Source organism: Scomber japonicus, chromosome 1 (assembly GCF_027409825.1).
Source record: "Scomber japonicus isolate fScoJap1 chromosome 1, fScoJap1.pri, whole genome shotgun sequence".
In the NCBI taxonomy this organism is placed as follows: domain Eukaryota; kingdom Metazoa; phylum Chordata; class Actinopteri; order Scombriformes; family Scombridae; genus Scomber; species Scomber japonicus.
The window spans coordinates 29,755,191-29,775,160 of NC_070578.1; the positions used below are offsets into that span (position 1 = coordinate 29,755,191).

Here is a 19,970-nt window from a genome sequence, read left to right on the forward strand (position 1 = left end):
ACATGACGCTTCAGACGCAGTAACAAATCTATAATATCTTGTCGTTTTTGACTCTTCTTGTTTTTGGAGAGGGGGCGTTAAATTTAACTTCCCTTCCTCACATCTTCATTAATAGATAAACAGGTAAGCTGAGGCTAACCGAGGTGAAGTGTTCACTGTGATCATTATTAAAAAAGAAGCTGTGAACAAGCTAAAGCTAAAGACTTCCTCAGTGTTTGTGATAAGCTATGAGTCCAGAGGCACAGGTGTACTGTTTTTACTGATAATTTTACATCTGATAAATATGTCAGATAAATATGTTGATGGGTTGTTGTTTTGTTTTTCTCCAGGTGTGGCTCTACAGTGAAGGTGCACACATGGAGGTAGAGGGACTGGATGATGAAGGAGCTTCGTCTCACAGTGAACTTTATGATGGTATGTTGTTGTTTTTTATATAGCAGTGTCATATTCTGCTTCCTACTTTCTGCATCTGTCAGGGTTCAGGTGTGTATAGGTACATGCTGGCTGAGCTACTTTCATTTTGTGATCATGCATACAGTATAAAGACTGTAAATGTGGCAGATATCCACTTGATATGACTAAATTGACTTAATTGACTGTTCTGGGTAGAGCTGAACTAAAACTGAAATAAAATAGTCGATATAAGACAGTGGATTTTCAAGTCTGTCTTAAAACAATAATCAGATAACCAAATGAACAGTGAGATTGTTTTCTTTCTATAATTATTCATCCTTTTCATATACAAGATTCCTTCACAATGCACTTATAATGTAAGTGACGCCAAAATCTACAAGTCTACATCTGTGCAAAAAAGTATTTAAAAGTTTATCTGAAGCTAATGTGAAGCTTCAGCCGTCCAAATGAGTCAAATCAAGTCTTTCAACGTTACAGTCTTTTTAATGCCAAGGTCCCTCTTTTTGTTACTATACTTCACCACAGCTCAACAGGGAAACACAAAAAGGGAATTTGATGCTAAAAACACTGTAAATGTGGCAGATATCCACTTGATATGACTAAATCAGACAACGGAAGCCTCATATAAGTTTCAAATGAACTTTTAAATTCTTTTTTTTGTTTGGCCTCCATCACTTAAATTGAAAGACCATTTTAGGGGGACCTTTTAATATCAAGTATGAACAGGAGGAATTGTTACAGCAAGAACAACTTGTTTCAGCGTTCATATGGGCACCTGACTGCTGGTCTGTCACATTTCAAGGATGCCAGTGATATCCTTTAGATTTGTCTGATACTGTAATCTCAACTCGGCATCAGCTGTCTGGGTCTTTCAGAGATTTCAACTGCATCTCAAAGTCTCTAACAGTAAATGTAAGTGGTTCAAGTGTTGTTAGATGATGAAGTGAGGAATATTAGTCATGTAATAACATGTAATTGTATACAGAGGGGAGATAGTAACCCCCCGACTGTTCAAAGACAGTATTTAATGGATGACTTAACCATTGAGTTGGTTAAAGTTAAACAAATACACACAGTCAACAAGAAAAAAGTAAATTTGTAAACAGCATAAGATATTATTTTGTCATACATACTGATCACATGTTTGAAAATTAACTTCAATGCTCAAGTTTAGTAATGCTGCTTGTGATGATATAAATGACCATCAGACTAATAGAGTGGATGATAGCAGACTTTGATGATACAGTAAAATGTGTGTGTTGATTCACTTATTCTTAAATCCCAGATCTCCAGTTGGTGCAGCAGGAATCGGTGTGTCTGGAAAGCTCAGCGCCTGTAGAGAATGTGTTTGTGGACAGGAAAGCAGTGGACAAACTCACGGAGGGATTACTCTCTCACTACCTACCAGATCTACAGAACTCTAAACGAGCCCTCCAAGAGCTCACGTGAGTTTTTTTTTTACAAAGTGTTTTGTAACACATAACTTTTGCACCTGATCATCACTAGTCACATGGCATGAGATACACTGCCAGATATTGTCAGATTTTTCACTGCGCCAGGTCCAGTTTAGGCAGATAATATTCCAACTAAAGACTCATTGACTTCAGTATGAGTCACATTAATAAGCACCACTTGGATCTGAATACTCCCAAAAAGTGTGAAAATGGTTCTTTTTCTTATTTACAAGCACTTAAGTAACCAGGTTAAAGTTGGATTTTTCTTCCAGAAAGCTGATTTCTTAAATATTATGTAAACAAGAAACCTGGTTTCAGTAATCCATGTAAAGAATTAGAGAAATCTGATTTTTTTCAGGTAGGTTTCTCTCAAAGAACACAGATTTCTCTGCCATTTGTATGTAAAAAACTCAGGATTCAATTGGCTTTTTACATATGAGTATGACAAAAAACGCCAGAAAGGGTCAAAAAGTCAAGCAGCATCTTATAATAATAATAATAATAATAATAATGCATTTTATTTAAAGGCGCCTTTCAAAGCACTCAAGGTCACCTTACAAGGCACATATAACACAAAAACAGTACATCAAACAAATACAAATCAGGTGATATTTAGTGCAGAGATAAAGAATAATGAAAGTAATAAAATAAATAAATAAAAATAAAAATAAATATGAACGTGACTTCAAAGTGCATTAATATAATGAAGATTGCATAGTTAATGGGAGATAGAGTAGGCCACTCTGAATAGGTGTGTTTTCAGGCGGGATTTAAAGGTGGAGACAGAGTCTGAAGTGCGAATGTCAGGTGGGAGAGAGTTCCATAGGCGAGGGGCAGATCGGCTGAAAGCTCTTGACCCCATGGTGGTTAAGTTGGCAGATGGAGCGAAGAGCTGGTTGGCAGAGGAGGATCGGAGAGTTCGAGAAGGTGTGTAGATGTGGATAAGTTCAGAGAGATATGATGGTGCCAGGTTGTGAAGGATCTTGAATGTGAGGAGTAGAATCTTAAAGTCAATGCGGGATTTGATAGGGAGCCAGTGAAGTTGCTGCAGAGCAGTGATGTGTTCAATGAAGGGAGTTATGGTTATGATACGAGCAGCTGCGTTCTGTACAAGTTGGAGTTTGTGGAGAGATTTCCGCGGAAGACCATATTATATTACACTACAGTTAGAACCAGTGAGCCACACTGTCATATTGAGGTTGGTGGTAGGAGAGAAATTTAGTTACTGCTCTGCTGTGTCTCTCCCTCACAAACTTTAAAAACAAGTTTTCTTTGCCTGCACAGACAGATTAATTATTTACACTCAAACATATTGACATTCACAGATTACAGTATGCACAGTTATCGTGCATACTGTACTGGATGGGTGAGTTGACCAGTTTCTTTCATGCTGGTACTGCTGAGAAATGCCCAGTGTACTTTGTTGGCTTTGAAAAGATTCACTATCAGCATGCTGGCGTTCACTTGCATACACTAAGCAATCTAAAACAACTTTAAACTTCCTTTCGCACACGTGAATTTCTTGACACAGTTAAAAACATCCTGTCAATGTCTGAATTATGATCATGCTGTATATTATCATTTTGTCTTTACTCTGTCAGAAGTCTCGATGTTGAATATTAAGTAAAGGCGTCCTGAAACATAATTTATATGTTGTTGAAAAATGCACTTGATGACATTTATTTCTTCCTCTTTTGTTTCGACCAGACAAAATCAGCTGATACTGTTAGACACGCTGGACCAAGAAGTCACAAAGTTCAGAGAATGTAATGCCTTACTGGACCTAAATTCACTGGTATGTTAGGACCACATTATAATCCCATTTGTATTTGCCATGTTTTGCCTTGTTTGTTATCCCTGCACCAATCAGCAGGTATAAGTCCTAATCCAGTTTGTTGACTCTAGTTTACAGAGGCGAAGATTTACCACAATAAACTGGTCAACATAAGGAAAGAGATGATTATGCTGCACGAGAAGACAACTAAACTAAAGGTATCTCTCATGTCAGCCAACCTCTGTGTGTTTTGCCAACATGTGTATATATAAGACTTGCTCAGTGATAAAGAGCAGACACTGTTTAGTGCAAATGTAATATTGGAAACACTAATTAAATGTTGACTGTTGTCTCCTGTCAGAAAAGAGCTTTGAAGCTTCAGCAACAGAAGCAGAAAGAAGAACTGGAGAAGGAGCAACAACGTGAGAAGGAGCTCGAGAGAGAAAGGCAGCTCATTGCCAAACCTGCTAAAAGAGCATAGAGTCCCCCAGTACGACTGCTGTATTAAAGGATACAGGTGGTTTTGCATGTTTCAGTCTATTTATTACAAATTAAGGGTCATTCTCATAAATTCTGACCATTTCACAAAGCGTAAGTATTATTAGAGTTTTTAAATTATTATTGGTTTTTGGGCATTTTTGCATTTGACTGAGACCAGGGCAGAATGAGGAGAGATAACATACAAGGTTTCTAGATGGATTTGAATGTGTTACGGTCATATGGTATGCCAGACAGACATCAGACAGTCCTGGCACTTGAGCCTTTTTGGATTTTGGAATGCATTTAGTTGTTTTCCACGTAGCCATTGTCTCATTCATTGTTCATTACAATATTTTGTTAAAATCAACTTGAATCTTGCTTTGGACAGATATTTTATTATTGTCCAAGTTACTCTTTGTTACTGTTACATGGTAATGAAGATGAAAATGAATTTTGCTGTGAACTAAATTACTCCTCAATAACACATCAGACATGGATCCCTTAACAGGTTTCAAGTGTCTGCATGTTAAAACATGCATACAGTTTTACTACCCGTCAGCTATAGATACTTCTAAACACTGCAAGGGTTAATTCAGTAAAATAGTGCAACACAGCCTCTACAGTCAAATTATCAAAATAATCTCAATTAAAGGTCCAATTCATATGTTGTTCTGTAGATTTTAACTGCATCTTACTTGAAGATCGCACCCCTCTTGACAACTACACTGCAACAGTAAATAAACCAATTCTGTATGTTTATATCTGAAACAAACTGAAATGAATCGGAAACTGTGGCTGTCTGGGACGAGAGAAAAGGCAAAGTTATGGGATTGTGGTATTCTTTGGGAAATCGTTCACTTAACGCAGTATGATGTAAATGAGTTTTAGTAAATGGGCTAAAACATGCAAAAACTCTTGATCCTTTAAGTCTGACATTGCCAAGATCACCACAAACCAAAGACATGGACTCAATCATCAAATGCTGGTACTTCCTACTATCAACCTCTGAGGACACACACAAACTCGAGCACTCGGACCTCCTGAGAACAGAAAAAAAAACAACTTAAGAGACTTTGAACAGGAGAAGAATCAATGTGTTTGCTGCCTTTTGTTAAAGATAAAGTATTAATATATCTTGTCTCTGGGCATTGTGCCCTTGTAGTGTTGAATGTTGAACTGTTATTAAGAATCAGATAGGTCTGCACGAAGATTGACTGACGGTATTTCTGGGGTCCAGACATTATAATGGAAGATGTACCAAACGTTCCCCTCAACATACACAGCATATTTAAATTTGTTTAAACAGACCTTTCAAGAGGTTTCTTTCTATGCACTACTTAACCCTGGATCTCCATGTTTGTAAGATTAATAATAAAATTCATGTAAACTGGTTTGCTTTATTAATTCAGCTTGTTTGCCTGTTTTTAGCACAGAATCTATTTTAGTGCCTGCATGTGTCACAGTTACATGACAATGAAAAATACAATTACAGTGCGAGTCTGTAATTGTCTGTAATAAGAGTCTTTGTCCACCAGGTGTCAGTGTGGACCAGGATCTGGATCCACTGCAGTTCAGTGATGAGCACTGGCACCTCATTGAAGGCTGAGTGGCTCTAACATTTCTGCATGGTTAGCACACCTACAACCAGGGAAGAAGATGCAATTACTTAGTGAATTGACTTTGTGTTGTCTTTGGTTGGAATACAAATCTTCAGAGTCTCTACTCTTCATGCATCAAACACAATTTAGCTTTCTTAAAAGTGGATCAGTGCCATTGTGTCACTTCATTAACTGTGCTAAGACACCAACATCCCCTAGTTGTCCATTTATTCTTGTGGTTTTACTGTTATCAGGAAGACTTGATCCGATAAAGACAAAAATGGAGACTCCAAATGTCTTTTTATTGAACTCTGCCTGGACCTTTTCATGAATAAAACACTAGAATTGTCATATTGTGTGCTGTCATATTATGTCCTGCTTTGAGGAAGGTATTCACTAGTATTTAGTTTAAAATAATAATTGCTTATAGTGGGTTTTTTTTTTCAAATACTCAGATAGATCCTATTTCTTACACAATGTCACTGTCAGTTATCTAATTAGAAAATAAGAAATTTTGTTTTAGAAGAGGCAAAGGGCAAATATTTCTGTATCACCTGGAGTGTTTCTGACACTTAATTCCCCAGAAATGATGGTGAAGTGGAAGTGGTTAATTACAGATATCCAATCAGGGACTGATCACCTGTAATTTATCAACTGGAACTGAGCAGCCGGTAGAATAGTGAACCAGGAGGAGCAGGAATAGCTATTTAAGTTATTGACTTTTACCCCAGTTGGTTAACAATTCAGCTCCAGTTTTTCTCCCATAAACCTTAATTGTCACTGAATTGGAAAACACTAGACAGATGTTGTCAACCAACAGTGTCTCTTTTCACATCTATTTTGAGCATCATTGTCATGTACCAGCCATACAAACTGGAGTTTGTTGACGGAAAAGTAGGTTACATTCCTCTGCATCCCAACAAGTATCTGCCCCACCACCTCCAGTTCACATAAAACTCTAATTTTATACTTACTACTACAGCAGGAAACTCAGTCAAAACCAACATGGCTTAGTTCACCTCCGCCCATTCCTGCTTGAAGCGGAAACTGCACCACAGTGTGGCCATGGAGGGGTCTGGCCTCAGGGAGAGGGGCAACCTGATTCTATACGGATATAAATGAGGCAATGCAGTAGAAACCACATGTTGAATGTAGTTTTCTATATCTTAACTTTGGGGTTTTTGTTTGACATGTTTCTGTGTTTGTCTAAATACAGTGGCTCCACATATGAATGCCTGTATATACAAGTTCTGCAGGTGCTCACTAACAGTGCAAATATATACCATCTTGCAGCGGCATTATCTTGTCAAAAACTGGCTCTTTTTCTATATTTCATCTGCCTGAACAGAATGTCAGTTGATCAGGAGATATTTGTTTTTCCTGTTTCATTATTGTCTTTTGAAGATTGAGGTTGATTTAAATTAGTCAGTGAACAGTTTTTGGGGTGTGGGAGCACATTCAATTCTGTTTAGGGCTCTTAAAAGCATTGATTAAATCATTTTTACAAAGCCATAATAAACATCAGATGTGATCACCAGTAATATACATTTATAAAACATTTTAAAATTTGAGAAAAAAAATCCACAAGCTCCACTTACAAGGTTTATCCCTAATCATTCACTCTCATCTCAAAGTTTTCATCAGTTTTAAGTATTCATTATATTTTATTTATCCACTTTTGTACCAACAAACAACAGAGTGTTTTGCTTTTGTTTTTTTCAAACTTTTAAGTAGTAAAATCAAAATAGCATTTTGTCAGCTAAATCTCCAACAGGCCCCGCCCTTAATTAGTCAGTATTTTCATTGAATAAGGCTCTGTTGTTGGGGAAGGAGGGGGTGGATGATGGTCTTTTGAGGGGTAGACAGCTCAGAGAAGTAGTGGTTTCCGAGGCTGGGTTTTTCTCCTCCAAGCGTTTGGTTTTAACTTGTCTCTGCTTTTAGAAAGTTGGCCGTCGGGGAAAACACAAACTCAACCCTAGCCAAAACCACAAGCGAGTCACAGACATGGAGCAGCAGCATATGATGATGTTGTAGTGGGCGGCCTTCCTGTCTAAGTAAACAGTGATTCAGACGGGTGAGCAGTGGGAGGTTGTGGTCTGCTTCAGACTGGCAGCACCAAGCCTCTCCCAGACCCACCATAACAGGATATGGTCCTCTGGCCCAAACTGAGGATAGTTGCATCATGTTATTATGTCCCTCAGGTTTTACCATTTGGTTGGTGTGGTAATATTCATGCACTCTGTGTACCATGTGAGAGGAGCTGGTGCAGCGACTCTGGAAAACATATTTCTTTGTGGTGTTTTTGACCAGTGTGACAGTGAATGAGGTTACTTTCCCTTCTAAACCATGTCTTATATAACTCTACATACGCAAGTCTGGATAAATGGGCACGGAGAACATTAGTAATTATGTTTCTATGACTCAACAGATGGTACAGAGTAGATACTTGATCAAAACAGTGCACCATGCAACCAACATGTCTTTCCAAAACTTTCCAAACAACATCATTTATACATCTACGAATAATTTATTTTGACCTTACTTATTACTTATTGCCCTTAATTATTATTATTGAGATGGTTTCCTTGATATTTACTTCCATTTTATGGTACCTCTACTTTAGATGCAGATAAAGACTGCATGCACAAAGCGTTTTTTTTTAAATGTTTTGCACTAAAATAGAATTAAATAATCTGATTACAGGTTACAGTACATTGAGTTTGCAATGCCATTGCAAGATTAGCCTGCAGGGGTTCAGTGGGGAAAAAAACTGGGCTGCAATTACAGAGCTCCTATTAAAGAGTTTCTGACCTCCAATAGCACTATTGAGCAGGTTTTTAATGAGTGGCATGCTGTGTTGTTTATGGGCACACATACACGTGCACATTGGTGGCACGAAAAACACTCTCCTGCCAATGATTTTCCGCTATTCCACTAAGGTGGCTGTAATGTGCCAAGAAATGCAGCAATGCACCAGGGGAAAAGCAGACTTCAAGCTTGTAAACATGAATGTAAATAAACCAAGATTTAAAATACTACTATTTAATATACGATTTTGCAAATGTTTTAAGAGGATGGAAATGCACTCAATGTGTGTTAAACCTCAAGGACACACACATATGTGTGAATACTCAATGTAAACAAGATAACTCCAAAGGGCTCCTTTAAACTTCTGTTCCACTACTCCGGACTATGAAACCTCTTTAAGTTGGTCCAATTTAAGTTTCCCTGCTGCTTTGAAAATGTGAGTCAGCTCACGAATTGAGAAAATGTGAAACCAATCAAGTCAACAACACCATATGGAATAAGTTCAATAAATTAAATGTATGAAATATCAGTCTGATCTGTTTCCCATTTATGTTTTCGCAGCTGCAAGAGTAATTTTTTCATTTGACAGTACAAATTGTGGCAGCTCACATCAGAGCCATTTTGTATCAGAAATTGTATGCAATGAATGATGAACAATGCTGCATTCAGTGATCTTTGAGCAACTGAATTTCATGTTAACCTCTACCATGGTTAGCATTGTTTTCAGTATTATGAAAAGAAACCACCGTGACTTATATCATGTCTTTTATGTAATAAAACATCAAGTTTTCCATCAAGTATATTTGCTTTAAGTTACAAAAAGAAGGATTTTAACTATCAAATAATGCTTGATGGGAAGTCTGCTGCAAGACTGATCATGTTTTCTTTTAAACTTTGCAAATCATTTTAAGTCAAAAAGACTTCAAGTCAGGTGAAGTATGTTTATAAGTTCTGAAATGGTCTGAAAATGAAAACTTAACTAGGAATTCATCAAATATATGTTTACACCAAGTTAAAGAAAATACATTAGTTGATTCCACTAAATCCTTAACAATGTTATACTGTATGTGCAGTTTTTTGTTTACTAGAATACCAGAGAGCTGAAATTAGAAATAGGCAAGATGATAACCCAAAAGTGAAATAATGAATGAATAATTAGACGCAGACTCCCTCTCCAAAGAGGGCCTCAAGACTTAAGTGTTTTATTTTTCAATTCAAATTAGCACAAACAAGCAGTTCTCTAACCACCAGGCTGCTGCAGCAACATGCACATAATGCGTACAATTTAAACATCTGGCTATGTATGTGTTAAAGAGTGTCTTGTTGTGTCTGCACTGTGGTAGAACTTCTCCCAAGCCCAGTCCCATGAAGTGTAAACACATACAGTGAGGGCGAACCACAGTCGGTGAGAAACGGTTTTCCCATTGGCCCTACAGGTGCGGCGTTAACCCTGTTTGGCTCAATGTCGTGGAGGCTAAAGGGTCACATTTTAAAAACAAGTCCTTGCAACAACTCCAATCGTCACATAAGATTTAATGGCACGACTGGTTGGTTTCATGGGCTCCTCTTAGACTGTAGTAAAAGCTGTAAAAATAGCAACAACTCGTAGGCTGAAAAGGAGGCTTTGAAGAGCGACGTAGGCCCAGTTGTGGTGGAGGGAAAGAATGATTTGATTAGATGAATGTGCCCTGTCTGTGTTGTTTTCTTGGGTTGGGTAACGCAAGAAAACAGGAGGAAATATGTCAAAGGACACATAGCAATGATGTGAGCGAGACAAAGAAATTGTTTTCAGACAGGCGGCCACAGATTCGCAGTCACCTCTACTGCCAGGATAGTTAGTGGTTGCATTGCCGTGTCCTGTCTGACCTGTGTGAGGTGAGGACGTGATCATCCAAACCTTAACTGTATGGAGTTAGTCTGAAAGGGAGGATTTATAGTGTTGTTTATATGCACTATTTGAGTCAACCACAGCAGACTGTTGCTTCCTCTACTCTTTGCATCCACTGAGGAGAGGTGTGTAGGGAGACAGAGCAAGAGACGGGTGCACACATACACTCATGCAGACACATGCTTATTCACATGCACAAACAAGATCCAGTAAAATCCAGTATTGCAGCCCTCATAATCCCCAGTGTGGTGGTTGTTGTGGTTTAGATAACTGCAGGGTTTGTTGTTGTCCAGAGGCAGCATGGGTGTCAGAACTTGAGTCAGTCAGTCCTTTATCACCATGGTGCAAACCATTCATGCAATATTGTTCACACTAGTCTGCAACCCAAGTTTGAAAGCTTGTTGTTTTTTCATCTTTAATATTTTGAACTTTACCTGACTGTCCCTTCTTTTGCTTTAAATAAGTTCAGGTAGAAGTCACTAGTAACTGTATGCAGTCAAGCCGTTGTGCAGATGTGGGAGGGTCTTCAATTTTTCTTCTTTTTTTTCAGCGGATTCCTTGCCAGCAGCAGTCACAGTTACATAACTGCTTATCTCACATAGTCAAGTCTAGACTGACTGCTGTTAGTTTGCACACTCTGTGAACACCCATTTTAAAATGAATTAGCCACTCTTTGAAGGAATAAGGGTCTTCTAAAAGTGATTGCTGGTGAGTTACTGTTAAAATATAAAGACATATGAAGACATTTGGGCAACAATCTCACATAGAAATCATGCAAAAATGAACATTTCTTTTTGAAGGTGTGCATAAGTTGACACAGAATAAAACTTTCTGTCTTGCCAAAGCTGAGGAATTGCATTGTAAACAGGGGGGATAAAGTATTATTGTGTTTGTCCTACAGGAAACTAAAGTAGGTTGGAGAAAATTGCGTGAGATAGGACTGTAATAGGATCTCCTACTCACACTCTTTTTTTTCTCCCACACTCATCCTATCTCTCTCTCTCCCTCTCTATGTATTTGAATGTACTGACACAAACTTTTGTAATTCAATCCGTATGGCAACCATTAACTGAGGTAAATCTAACAAAGCTAGAATGGTAGAAAGCCAATGAATACTCAATGAGTGTAAAATGTTGTTTGAGAGCCACTGAATGAACATATGTTGATATGGTATATGGTCTATGTTGTTTAACAATCACAAATATTACAGGCCATGGACATTCATGTGTGTGAAGGCATTTAAACTGGCAAGCAAATTTAATGTACCACAGGGAAAATGGGTGGAGTAATACTGGCAGTTGTTCAAGGCCATTGAAATGCATGAAAATGACACTAAAACCACCTTTATAAACTAGTAGCTAAATGACAATACACAAGTCTGTGACAAATCAGTATGTCTCCCATTATTTATTGGAAACTGTACATGCCGCATAGGACAGATGTTCAGTGTGTGTCCGTGCTGTTGCTGCAGAAACATTGATGTGTCAATAATCATGCTGTCTGTCTGGATACAGAGAAACACATAAGAGCTGCTTTGTGCTCTGTGGATAACCCTGCACATGCTCTCTTTGTCACGCGTCCATGTGTCCTCCGGCAGTGTAATATCAACAGTTGGAGATGACTTTTGTTCCAGGATGACACATTCAGCAGTATGAAAACAGTGACTGTTTAATGGAAAAATAGTCATGGCTATAGATCTGAAAATAACTTGTAGTTTCTTTTCAAAGTCAGGTTAGTCAAAAAAAACGGCTCACTTGAATAAAACTCTTATACATGGATTTTTAAAAACTGAAATCAATATATTGAAAATGCATTTTGAACTTTTAATTACAATAGCTTTCTCACCAAACAGCAAGAACCTTGTGACCATGATCACAAAGGGGGAGGAAAAACGACTCCTCAACTTATATGTAGGCCAAGCATTCTTTCAGCACTTTTGACCTACTTTCATATGTGCGTATAGTATCATTACATAACGTGCTTCTACAGAAGACTTAAGAAAGGACCATGTGAAACACATTTCACTCCCTCAGAGGGGCCTGACACACCTATGACGCCGATAGCTCCAGACATCTGTGGATTTAACATACATTTCATAAACTGTGTCTTCTCCTTCATTTTAACATTAGAGGGAAATAAATGGACTGATACACATGTGCAGTATTAATGCATTGCATAATTCAACTAGCTGGTCAAGATGTGTGGTATTTCAATTAAAATCTGCCCTTCAGCTTACACATAACCGACACAGCCCCCTCTCATAAATGTATTACACTTATCATATATGTTATGAACACACAAATACACATTACTTTATGTGTGCCTGCAGTGGTGCCACATTTTGCAACCAAATATCTGTTGCTACATCTTTATAGACATCTGTCAAAATAGTCAACCTTATTTTTTGCCAACTCTCTCTTAAAATGTTTTTTTCCAACTCTCACTCCAAGTGATGGTCTGCTATGAGATAATTTTCTGCTAGGAAACTCTGGTGAGCTTGGCTTTGTTTACGGTAACCAGGTAACCAAACCAGGGCGTTTCATTTAGTTTGATTAGACCAGCATGCTAGGATTTAAAATATTTCTTAATTGAAATTTAAAAAATTGCCCACATATGTAATGAATATATCATAGCTTTGCTTCAATATCATGTAAATTACATTACAACAGACAGTTAAACTCCTGCAGTCCAGTACATCATGTAGCCTGCTTCTCTGTAAACGCAGTTAAAGGAGCCTTGAAGTGTATAACTCATGACATCACTCAGCATTTATTTTTCTGATGGAAAGTACTACAGAGAAAATGTGTCTAAATTTAGATAAGAGTCGTTCTTAAAACCTGAGGTCACGAGGTTTAACCTTGTGACTACACTTATCACTCACCAACTGCTGCCTAGAGCCAGATAGTGAGAGCTGTCAGTACACTGCGCCCTACTTAACAGCTAAGTGTTGAAAAGTGGTATATGGAGAACATTACAAATTTACAAATGTGTATTTTATGCATGCCAAAAGTCTTAAAATAAATGGTTCCCAATATTTTGTAGATCTTGCCTTTTAATGGCTAGCAGTGTGACAGCTGGACAGAGAGGCATGTCTCCATATAATGACAACAAGAGAAAAAAGTTATAGGAGGATCATTTATTGACAAGTGCAACCATCCTCTGAACATATCCATCAACTCTCTTGGAGTATACGCTGTAACAAAGCAATAAATATGGTCGATATAAAATCATGCCAGCATTTGATGCCGTCAGTTTAACATTTACAAAAAAAATCATAGCAGTCAGCTAAATGAGCTGCCAGGTAGAAACTTAAGGCAAGGCGGTCTTCTTCTTGCAGGCTGAATATATGCTCCTTTTAGCTGATCAGATGACCTGAAATATAGAAAAATATAGTTAGAAACACACATATGATAAAGTCATATTGTAGCAGGTCAGTCAGATGATTTTTGTACCTTTGTTAAAGAGACTTCTGGATGTTATTCAGGATGTCACCATAGACAAAGTTGAACAGTTGTTCCTTTGACTTAGTTCCATCTAGCTGCACTGTAGTGACAAAAACAAATACAATTACATTTCAGCTTTGAATATGAATACAGCCAAAAGTAACACATTTGAAGAAACATAATGCAGATACTTACACACGTCAACACCTGATGTCTCCATGATGTTTTTGTGTTTCAGATACATGGGCCAGACGTGACCGTCAAACAGGCCGGGGGGGTCTGGCACCGTGTAGTTCCTAGAGCTGCAGGAGACACAAAAAAACAATTATGTAAAAGAAAAAAGGTAATGAAACAGCAGACGAGACAACAAATACCTGCCAAGAAAGGTGTAAACACTAATGCACTTACCACCTCCTCTTTTTGCATTCTTCGTACGGGATGGAAATAAAGTAACGTTGGTTCAGCGCGTTGATCAAAGGTCTGCAAAGGTAAAGACAAATTAAAATCCAGCTTGATGGCCCCATTTCCTTTTTTCCTAATGAAGCATATAAATATAGCATGTGTACTTACTCGTAGGTGTAAAGCAGGAAGCCTTCCACGATAAGGATGTGAGTCTCCTCATCCTCCTCGTGTTCAGACTTTGGAACGATGTCCGTATCCAGGGTGTTATTGACGCCATGAGACTTTTCAAACTTCACCGGGTTCTCCAGCCATGCATAGATGGTACTCATCATGGCGTCCATGTCCAGAGCAGTAATGACTGAAGGTTAAAAGCGGGTAGGAAGGGTGGAAGAGGGGAGAAAAAAAAATATATATATATATAGAAAATTGCAGAAATCAAGTAAGAAACGTGTGTTATGTATTCATGTTATGATATTTTGCATGCAGATTGCAAATGAGGAAAGATGTTACGATTAGAACAAACATACGCACATACACACCACAGACAAACAAATAAACAGACACACAGACGCACAAACCCTTCCATTAAAAACCCCGGCTTACCATCATACTGCTTAAAGCCATCTTCGACTTCAATCTGATCTTGGGGCTGAAACATACATTGATAAGATGTACCCAGGTACATACGACTAGTGCTACACGCTTCTATATGGAAGTCTCTGATAGCGTTCTGTCTATCTTTTTACACACTTGCTTGTAACGTTACTATATCTCGTAACATAGGCAGCAAAGTATAAAAACAACCCCACCATTTTATCTTGTCTTACTCATTACAAATCCCCTTTTTTGTTTATAATAGTAAATATTTGTTTAAAAAATGAGCAATAAGTGTATGAGGCTCACCTTGAAGAAGTCATCTTGATGTACCACACAACAGTTGGGCAGGTTCTTGATCAGTTTGTTGGTAAGGGTGGTTTTCCCTCCATTGGTTACGCTATGTGAAACAAAGATATGAAGGGCAAATAAATGATGCAAGCCACGTTGAAGTTGTATGCCTGCAAGGTTAATGATTAGACAGCCACAGAAAGTGCTATAAATATATCACGATCATAAACTTGGTAGTGTAGTAACGTGTAATGAATGAGTTATTATATGATACTATACTATGAATTAACACTCATTTGAAAACATTGGTTAAATTAGGATTTTTCTTAGCACATACTGTGTTGAACAGGGAAAAAGGGTGGGTCAACCTGGTACAATGTTATACCCCCCCCCAATGCTTTTAGCCTCTCAATGTTATTAACTGTGTCGTTAGCTATACACAGAGGAGTCTTTCATGTCTACACACAACAGACCCACAGAATGAAAACTGCGACATGTTTGGCTTTTTCACAGCTTCAACAATAGCTCAAAAAAACGGAAGCAACCATTTAGCGGATGTCATGACCGGCTTCTCCACGTGTTCCGGGCTTTTACGGCCTAGCAGTGCAGCCATGTTAGCCGGCTGTCCATGCATGCTCCATGCTTTTCAACCCCCAACCCCCTCCCCCCCTCCCTCCCTAACACCGGGGCCCATTCATCCGGTCTTGCACTTACCCGCCGATGCCGATGATGTACTTCATGATTGCTGGATTGGGTTAGAGCTCGTCGATGAATAAAAAGGAAAAGCGAGTTCAAAAACGTCAATGAACCGGTTCGGGATGAACAAGTGATCAACGGGAAGAAAGCTTAAAAAAGAAAGAGGTAAAAAGGAAACGTCAACTACTCGATTCCTCCATGGCAGATGAGTTGAGTGAGTTTTAAGTGTAGAGCGGAGACGAGGTGTCACTCGGACGCGGTCTTCCACCGAGAGAGGGTCTCACTTCCCTGTCACTACTACACATACTGAAGAGAGCGGCGTGATTGGCTATTTAAACGCCTCGAGAGCCACGAAGAACCCAGATCAGCCAATCACAAGCCACTACGACCGCAGCAACCCACGTTACCCCGCCCCCTCGGCAATTCTATATTTTATTCATTATCTACAATGAACAGACACTATGACATATACACAGACAAATGGTGTGTGGAAAAAAAAACATTACACAGAATGAGACATAGAATAACCATGAAATATAAAAACAAATGATTAAGCCGATACTTTTCTAGTAATACATAGAGATTGTATTTTATTTTATTTTCATCATCTCCTTACTGTATATGTGTTTACGTGTGTTATGTTTATTTATTGCACATTATAAACAATAAACATAATACAAATACTAAAACATGCAGAGTTGTTTTTTTTAAGAATAGAAAACAATAACTAACAAAGAGAAATGTGCAGAAGCAGCCCATGAAACCCATAAGGGCTTGTTGGGTGGCCTCTCCTATTGTGAGACATTCATTGTCTTCTACTTTCATCTTGTTAATGTTTGCCTTGTTACTGATCTCTGTGTTGTACTTTGCCTTTGTTTTGTCTGTCAAAGCACTTTGTAAATTCTGTTTTTAAAAGGTGCTATATGAATAAAGTTATTATTAGTATTTGGGCACATTTGTATGTTTTCTTTCTTTGCATCCTTCATACAAAAAGAAAAAATAACTCAGTATTTTTGCTGTCATTTGGCAGTATGAAACCAAGTACACTTATTAAAGCGCTATTATACTACTATTATTTGAATTATTCCTCTTTTTTCCTTCTTGAATACATCTATTTCACAAAATGTCAACAGCTTATGTTTTACTCAGCACCATTTAATCAGACACTTATGTTGCAGATTATACTTTTTTACATCTGTCTTAAACCTCAGCCTCAGGTCAATTTTGACCCAGGAGGACAACAGGCATTTACTCAAAAATGTGTTAAATTAGGCATATTGACCCCCCCAAAAAAACAACTTTATATATATATATATATTCATGGCAATTAAAAGATCCCCACAAATGTGCTTTCATTTCACTAAAGATTTAAGATTTGATAAGCAAAACATACAATTAGCTTTTAGAATAGAGTAAATTGTTATGGTTATAACTACCCAGCAGTATATGATGTACTATAGTTTAAATTAGCTCCACCTTGGCCAACAACAGTAAAATGCCATATAACCGATGTATACATCAGAATTATCAATCCAGTATTATAATGTTTTACACTAACACTCACTGGGGATCATTTCACTGACAGGTACTTATCTTAGTCATGCTTTCATCTTACTTATATACTTTTACTTTTTTAAGATCCTGAATGCACAACTTTAACTTGTAATTAAGTATTTCCTCACTGTGTTATAGCTTTTAGGTCTGTGACTAATGATAATTTTCATCATTGATTCATCAGTTGATTATTTTCCTAATGAATTGATTAGTTGCTTGATCCATTGCTTGATCCAGAATATGGGGAAAATTTGACTTTGTTACTTTACTGTAGTTCATCCAGTAGTGCACGTCCACCTTGGCCATACTTCATTAACATATACTGCTTACATGTTAATACATCAATCATTTAAGGTCATTTAAGCTAAGCCAATACATTTGACCCTTACTTGATATGATTTGTATTGTACTGTAGAATGATATGATTATGACTTTGGGAAATGATTTATCACTTTACACTGTGTTAGTGTACTATTTGTGTACTTTTACTCATGGAAAGAGTAGAGGAATGTAAATAGCTAGTTTTACAATCATTGAATCTTTGATGAATACAATGATATATTGACTAAAGTAGACTGGAGTCTTATTGCATACATAATATTGTCTATAAGTAGTTATGTAAGAGTGTACATTCATTCAATATAAGATATTCACAGTTCATTGTTAAAATCATCTATGGGGCCCCTCTGTACTACTAAGACCTTAACAGACACATGTTAACAATATAGGGGATGCGTTGCAGGCATAGTGCAAATGACTTTCTCCTCCTATATTATTTTTTCTGTTTCACACATCAGTACAGATTATGTAACACAATGAGGCCTGAACTGCTATAGCTCATTCAGAGACAACAGTTGATAATAAAAGTCAGAGACACGAAAACAACAAACAAAAGTGGCTTCTAAACATTAACATCTCTCTGTGGTGTCTATTTTACCAGCCTGCCTCTGACCTCTCTTTGTTTTGTTTAGAAACTTCTCTACCAACTCCATGACACAGTTTCCTGAGGTTACACCAAAATATTACTTATGTCGGGGTTTACACCCTCGAGAACCTCAAGTATGAAGAGGAAGTCGCCAAGTGTGGAATTCATTTCGGCTTGTAAGACTTCTATTCATAGCTTCACTCAGATTTATTCTGCCAATTTGGAGCCCAGGACTGAGGGTTTCTTGAATTTCTTGAAACTGTACAACTATATGCTGCAAAAAACCTTTTACACCCAAGTCAGATGTAATGTTTCAAGAGGGTCAAGCTGCTAACTTCTACACTTCTATGATGATACTGATTAATATCGAAGTCTACAAGCGAGATGAAGACTTTCCAAAAAATTCTTGCTTCTCATTTGCCTACCATGTGATGTCACAATATTAACCTGACCCTCAAAATGTGACTGGGAGATTCGTTGTACTTTCAGCGTTACATGAAGGTCTTGTCACATTTTTCATGCAATTACTAGATATAATGAGGACAATCTTTTCTACGAATTCCTGTATTTGTCCAGGCCCATGATGTGATGGTTATTGTCTGCGGATTAGTCTAATTTAAATTTGAACAAAACATTTGTGGCTTAATCATCTCTCATTGGGTCAATGGCTAAATAAATATCTATAATATCAAAGGATCATTTGAATGTTGTGGTATGCAGTAGTTGTAAAAAATGGTGTCTGATGCAGTTGATTCTTGTAAAAGTAAAAGTGTTCGAATGTTTACATAATCAAAATGTACTTTTTCATTTCCCTGTCAGTGTCATATTATCATATGACTATGAAATAGGAATATTATTACTGATGCATTGCTGTGTAAGCAGCATTTTAATATCTTGGCTGGACAAGGTTAGGTTAATTGTAACTACTTTATAAACTAATGGTTTATTCTATAGCAATTTATCAGATTGTACAACCGGATCATATATTTTGTATGTGAAATGTTGATCTGAAAAGTCCATAACTGTCAAGACAATGAAGTATAGTATATTATAAAGTAGCACAACATTGAAATACTTCAAGTCAAGTACAAATGTATTAGTATTGTATTGTATTAATAACTCATAACACAGTGGAGCTCAAATTGTATCACGTAATCAAAAAAATAATTAAACCCAAACATTTATTTTGTGTGTCATTTGATAAAGTTTTATTGAAGGCTATTGCATCTACTACTACAACTTTATATACCTTATGTTTATCACACTAATATTGTGTTACACTTTCAATAATGGGTTTGCCGATCAGCACATTAATCTGCTTACTTGGCTTAATTTATGCTCTATTGGACATCCTGACAAATAGTTGCATAACTGTATGTTGTGTTAATATTTCACATGACACTTCTGTATTGTTAAAGCAGCTGCGTGTATATGTCCTTCTTTAATCATTAGTCCATGTACCTAAATACATAAACAGAGATTTGGCGCTTCAAAAATCAGGTGTGACTGGTTTTGCAGGTACGTTTTTTTGTCAGGGTTTCTTGACATGAGCCTAATAAGACCTGTTCTGCTGAATCAGCTGCAAAGCAAATACTGTACTGTCCCACATACAAATGTCTCATAAACCTGTGAGATACTGCGGGGTCTAT

The 19,970-nt window shown here is 37.5% G+C and overlaps 2 protein-coding genes across 2 annotated transcripts; one reads left to right on the forward strand and one right to left on the reverse strand.

The window, feature by feature from the left end:
* The first annotated feature begins 30 nt into the window (after nt 1-30).
* bloc1s6 (biogenesis of lysosomal organelles complex-1, subunit 6, pallidin) lies at nt 31-5,506 on the forward strand. Its single transcript, XM_053317846.1, has 6 exons — nt 31-123; nt 330-414; nt 1,700-1,859; nt 3,576-3,663; nt 3,774-3,860; nt 4,004-5,506. Exons 2-6 carry the CDS (start codon nt 357-359, stop codon nt 4,121-4,123), a joined length of 513 nt encoding a protein of 170 aa, XP_053173821.1. The 5' UTR covers nt 31-123; nt 330-356; the 3' UTR covers nt 4,124-5,506.
* Nucleotides 5,507-13,537: 8,031 nt separating this feature from the next.
* On the reverse strand, nt 13,538-16,125 carry mibp2 (muscle-specific beta 1 integrin binding protein 2). The gene is made up of 8 exons (XM_053319502.1): nt 15,861-16,125; nt 15,165-15,255; nt 14,865-14,910; nt 14,430-14,619; nt 14,268-14,339; nt 14,055-14,161; nt 13,869-13,959; nt 13,538-13,788 (listed from the first exon to the last, which is right to left on the reverse strand). Exons 1-7 carry the CDS (start codon nt 15,884-15,886, stop codon nt 13,874-13,876), a joined length of 618 nt encoding a protein of 205 aa, XP_053175477.1. The 5' UTR covers nt 15,887-16,125; the 3' UTR covers nt 13,538-13,788; nt 13,869-13,873.
* Between the last annotated feature and the right edge of the window lie 3,845 nt (nt 16,126-19,970).

Excerpts from the sequence above, each read along its gene's own strand:
- bloc1s6 (XM_053317846.1), top strand. The coding sequence starts at position 357 with ATGGAGGTAGAGGGACTGGATGATGAAGGAGCTTCGTCTCACAGTGAA. Across the intron at positions 1,860-3,575 it reads CGAGCCCTCCAAGAGCTCAC|ACAAAATCAGCTGATACTGT; the intron begins GTGAGTTTTTTT and ends TGTTTCGACCAG. Across the intron at positions 3,861-4,003 it reads AGAAGACAACTAAACTAAAG|AAAAGAGCTTTGAAGCTTCA; the intron begins GTATCTCTCATG and ends GTCTCCTGTCAG.
- mibp2 (XM_053319502.1), bottom strand. The coding sequence starts at position 15,886 with ATGAAGTACATCATCGGCATCGGCGG. Across the intron at positions 14,911-15,164 it reads ATCAAGATGACTTCTTCAAG|CCCCAAGATCAGATTGAAGT; the intron begins GTGAGCCTCATA and ends TGTATGTTTCAG. Across the intron at positions 14,620-14,864 it reads TGGCTTTAAGCAGTATGATG|TCATTACTGCTCTGGACATG; the intron begins GTAAGCCGGGGT and ends TTTAACCTTCAG.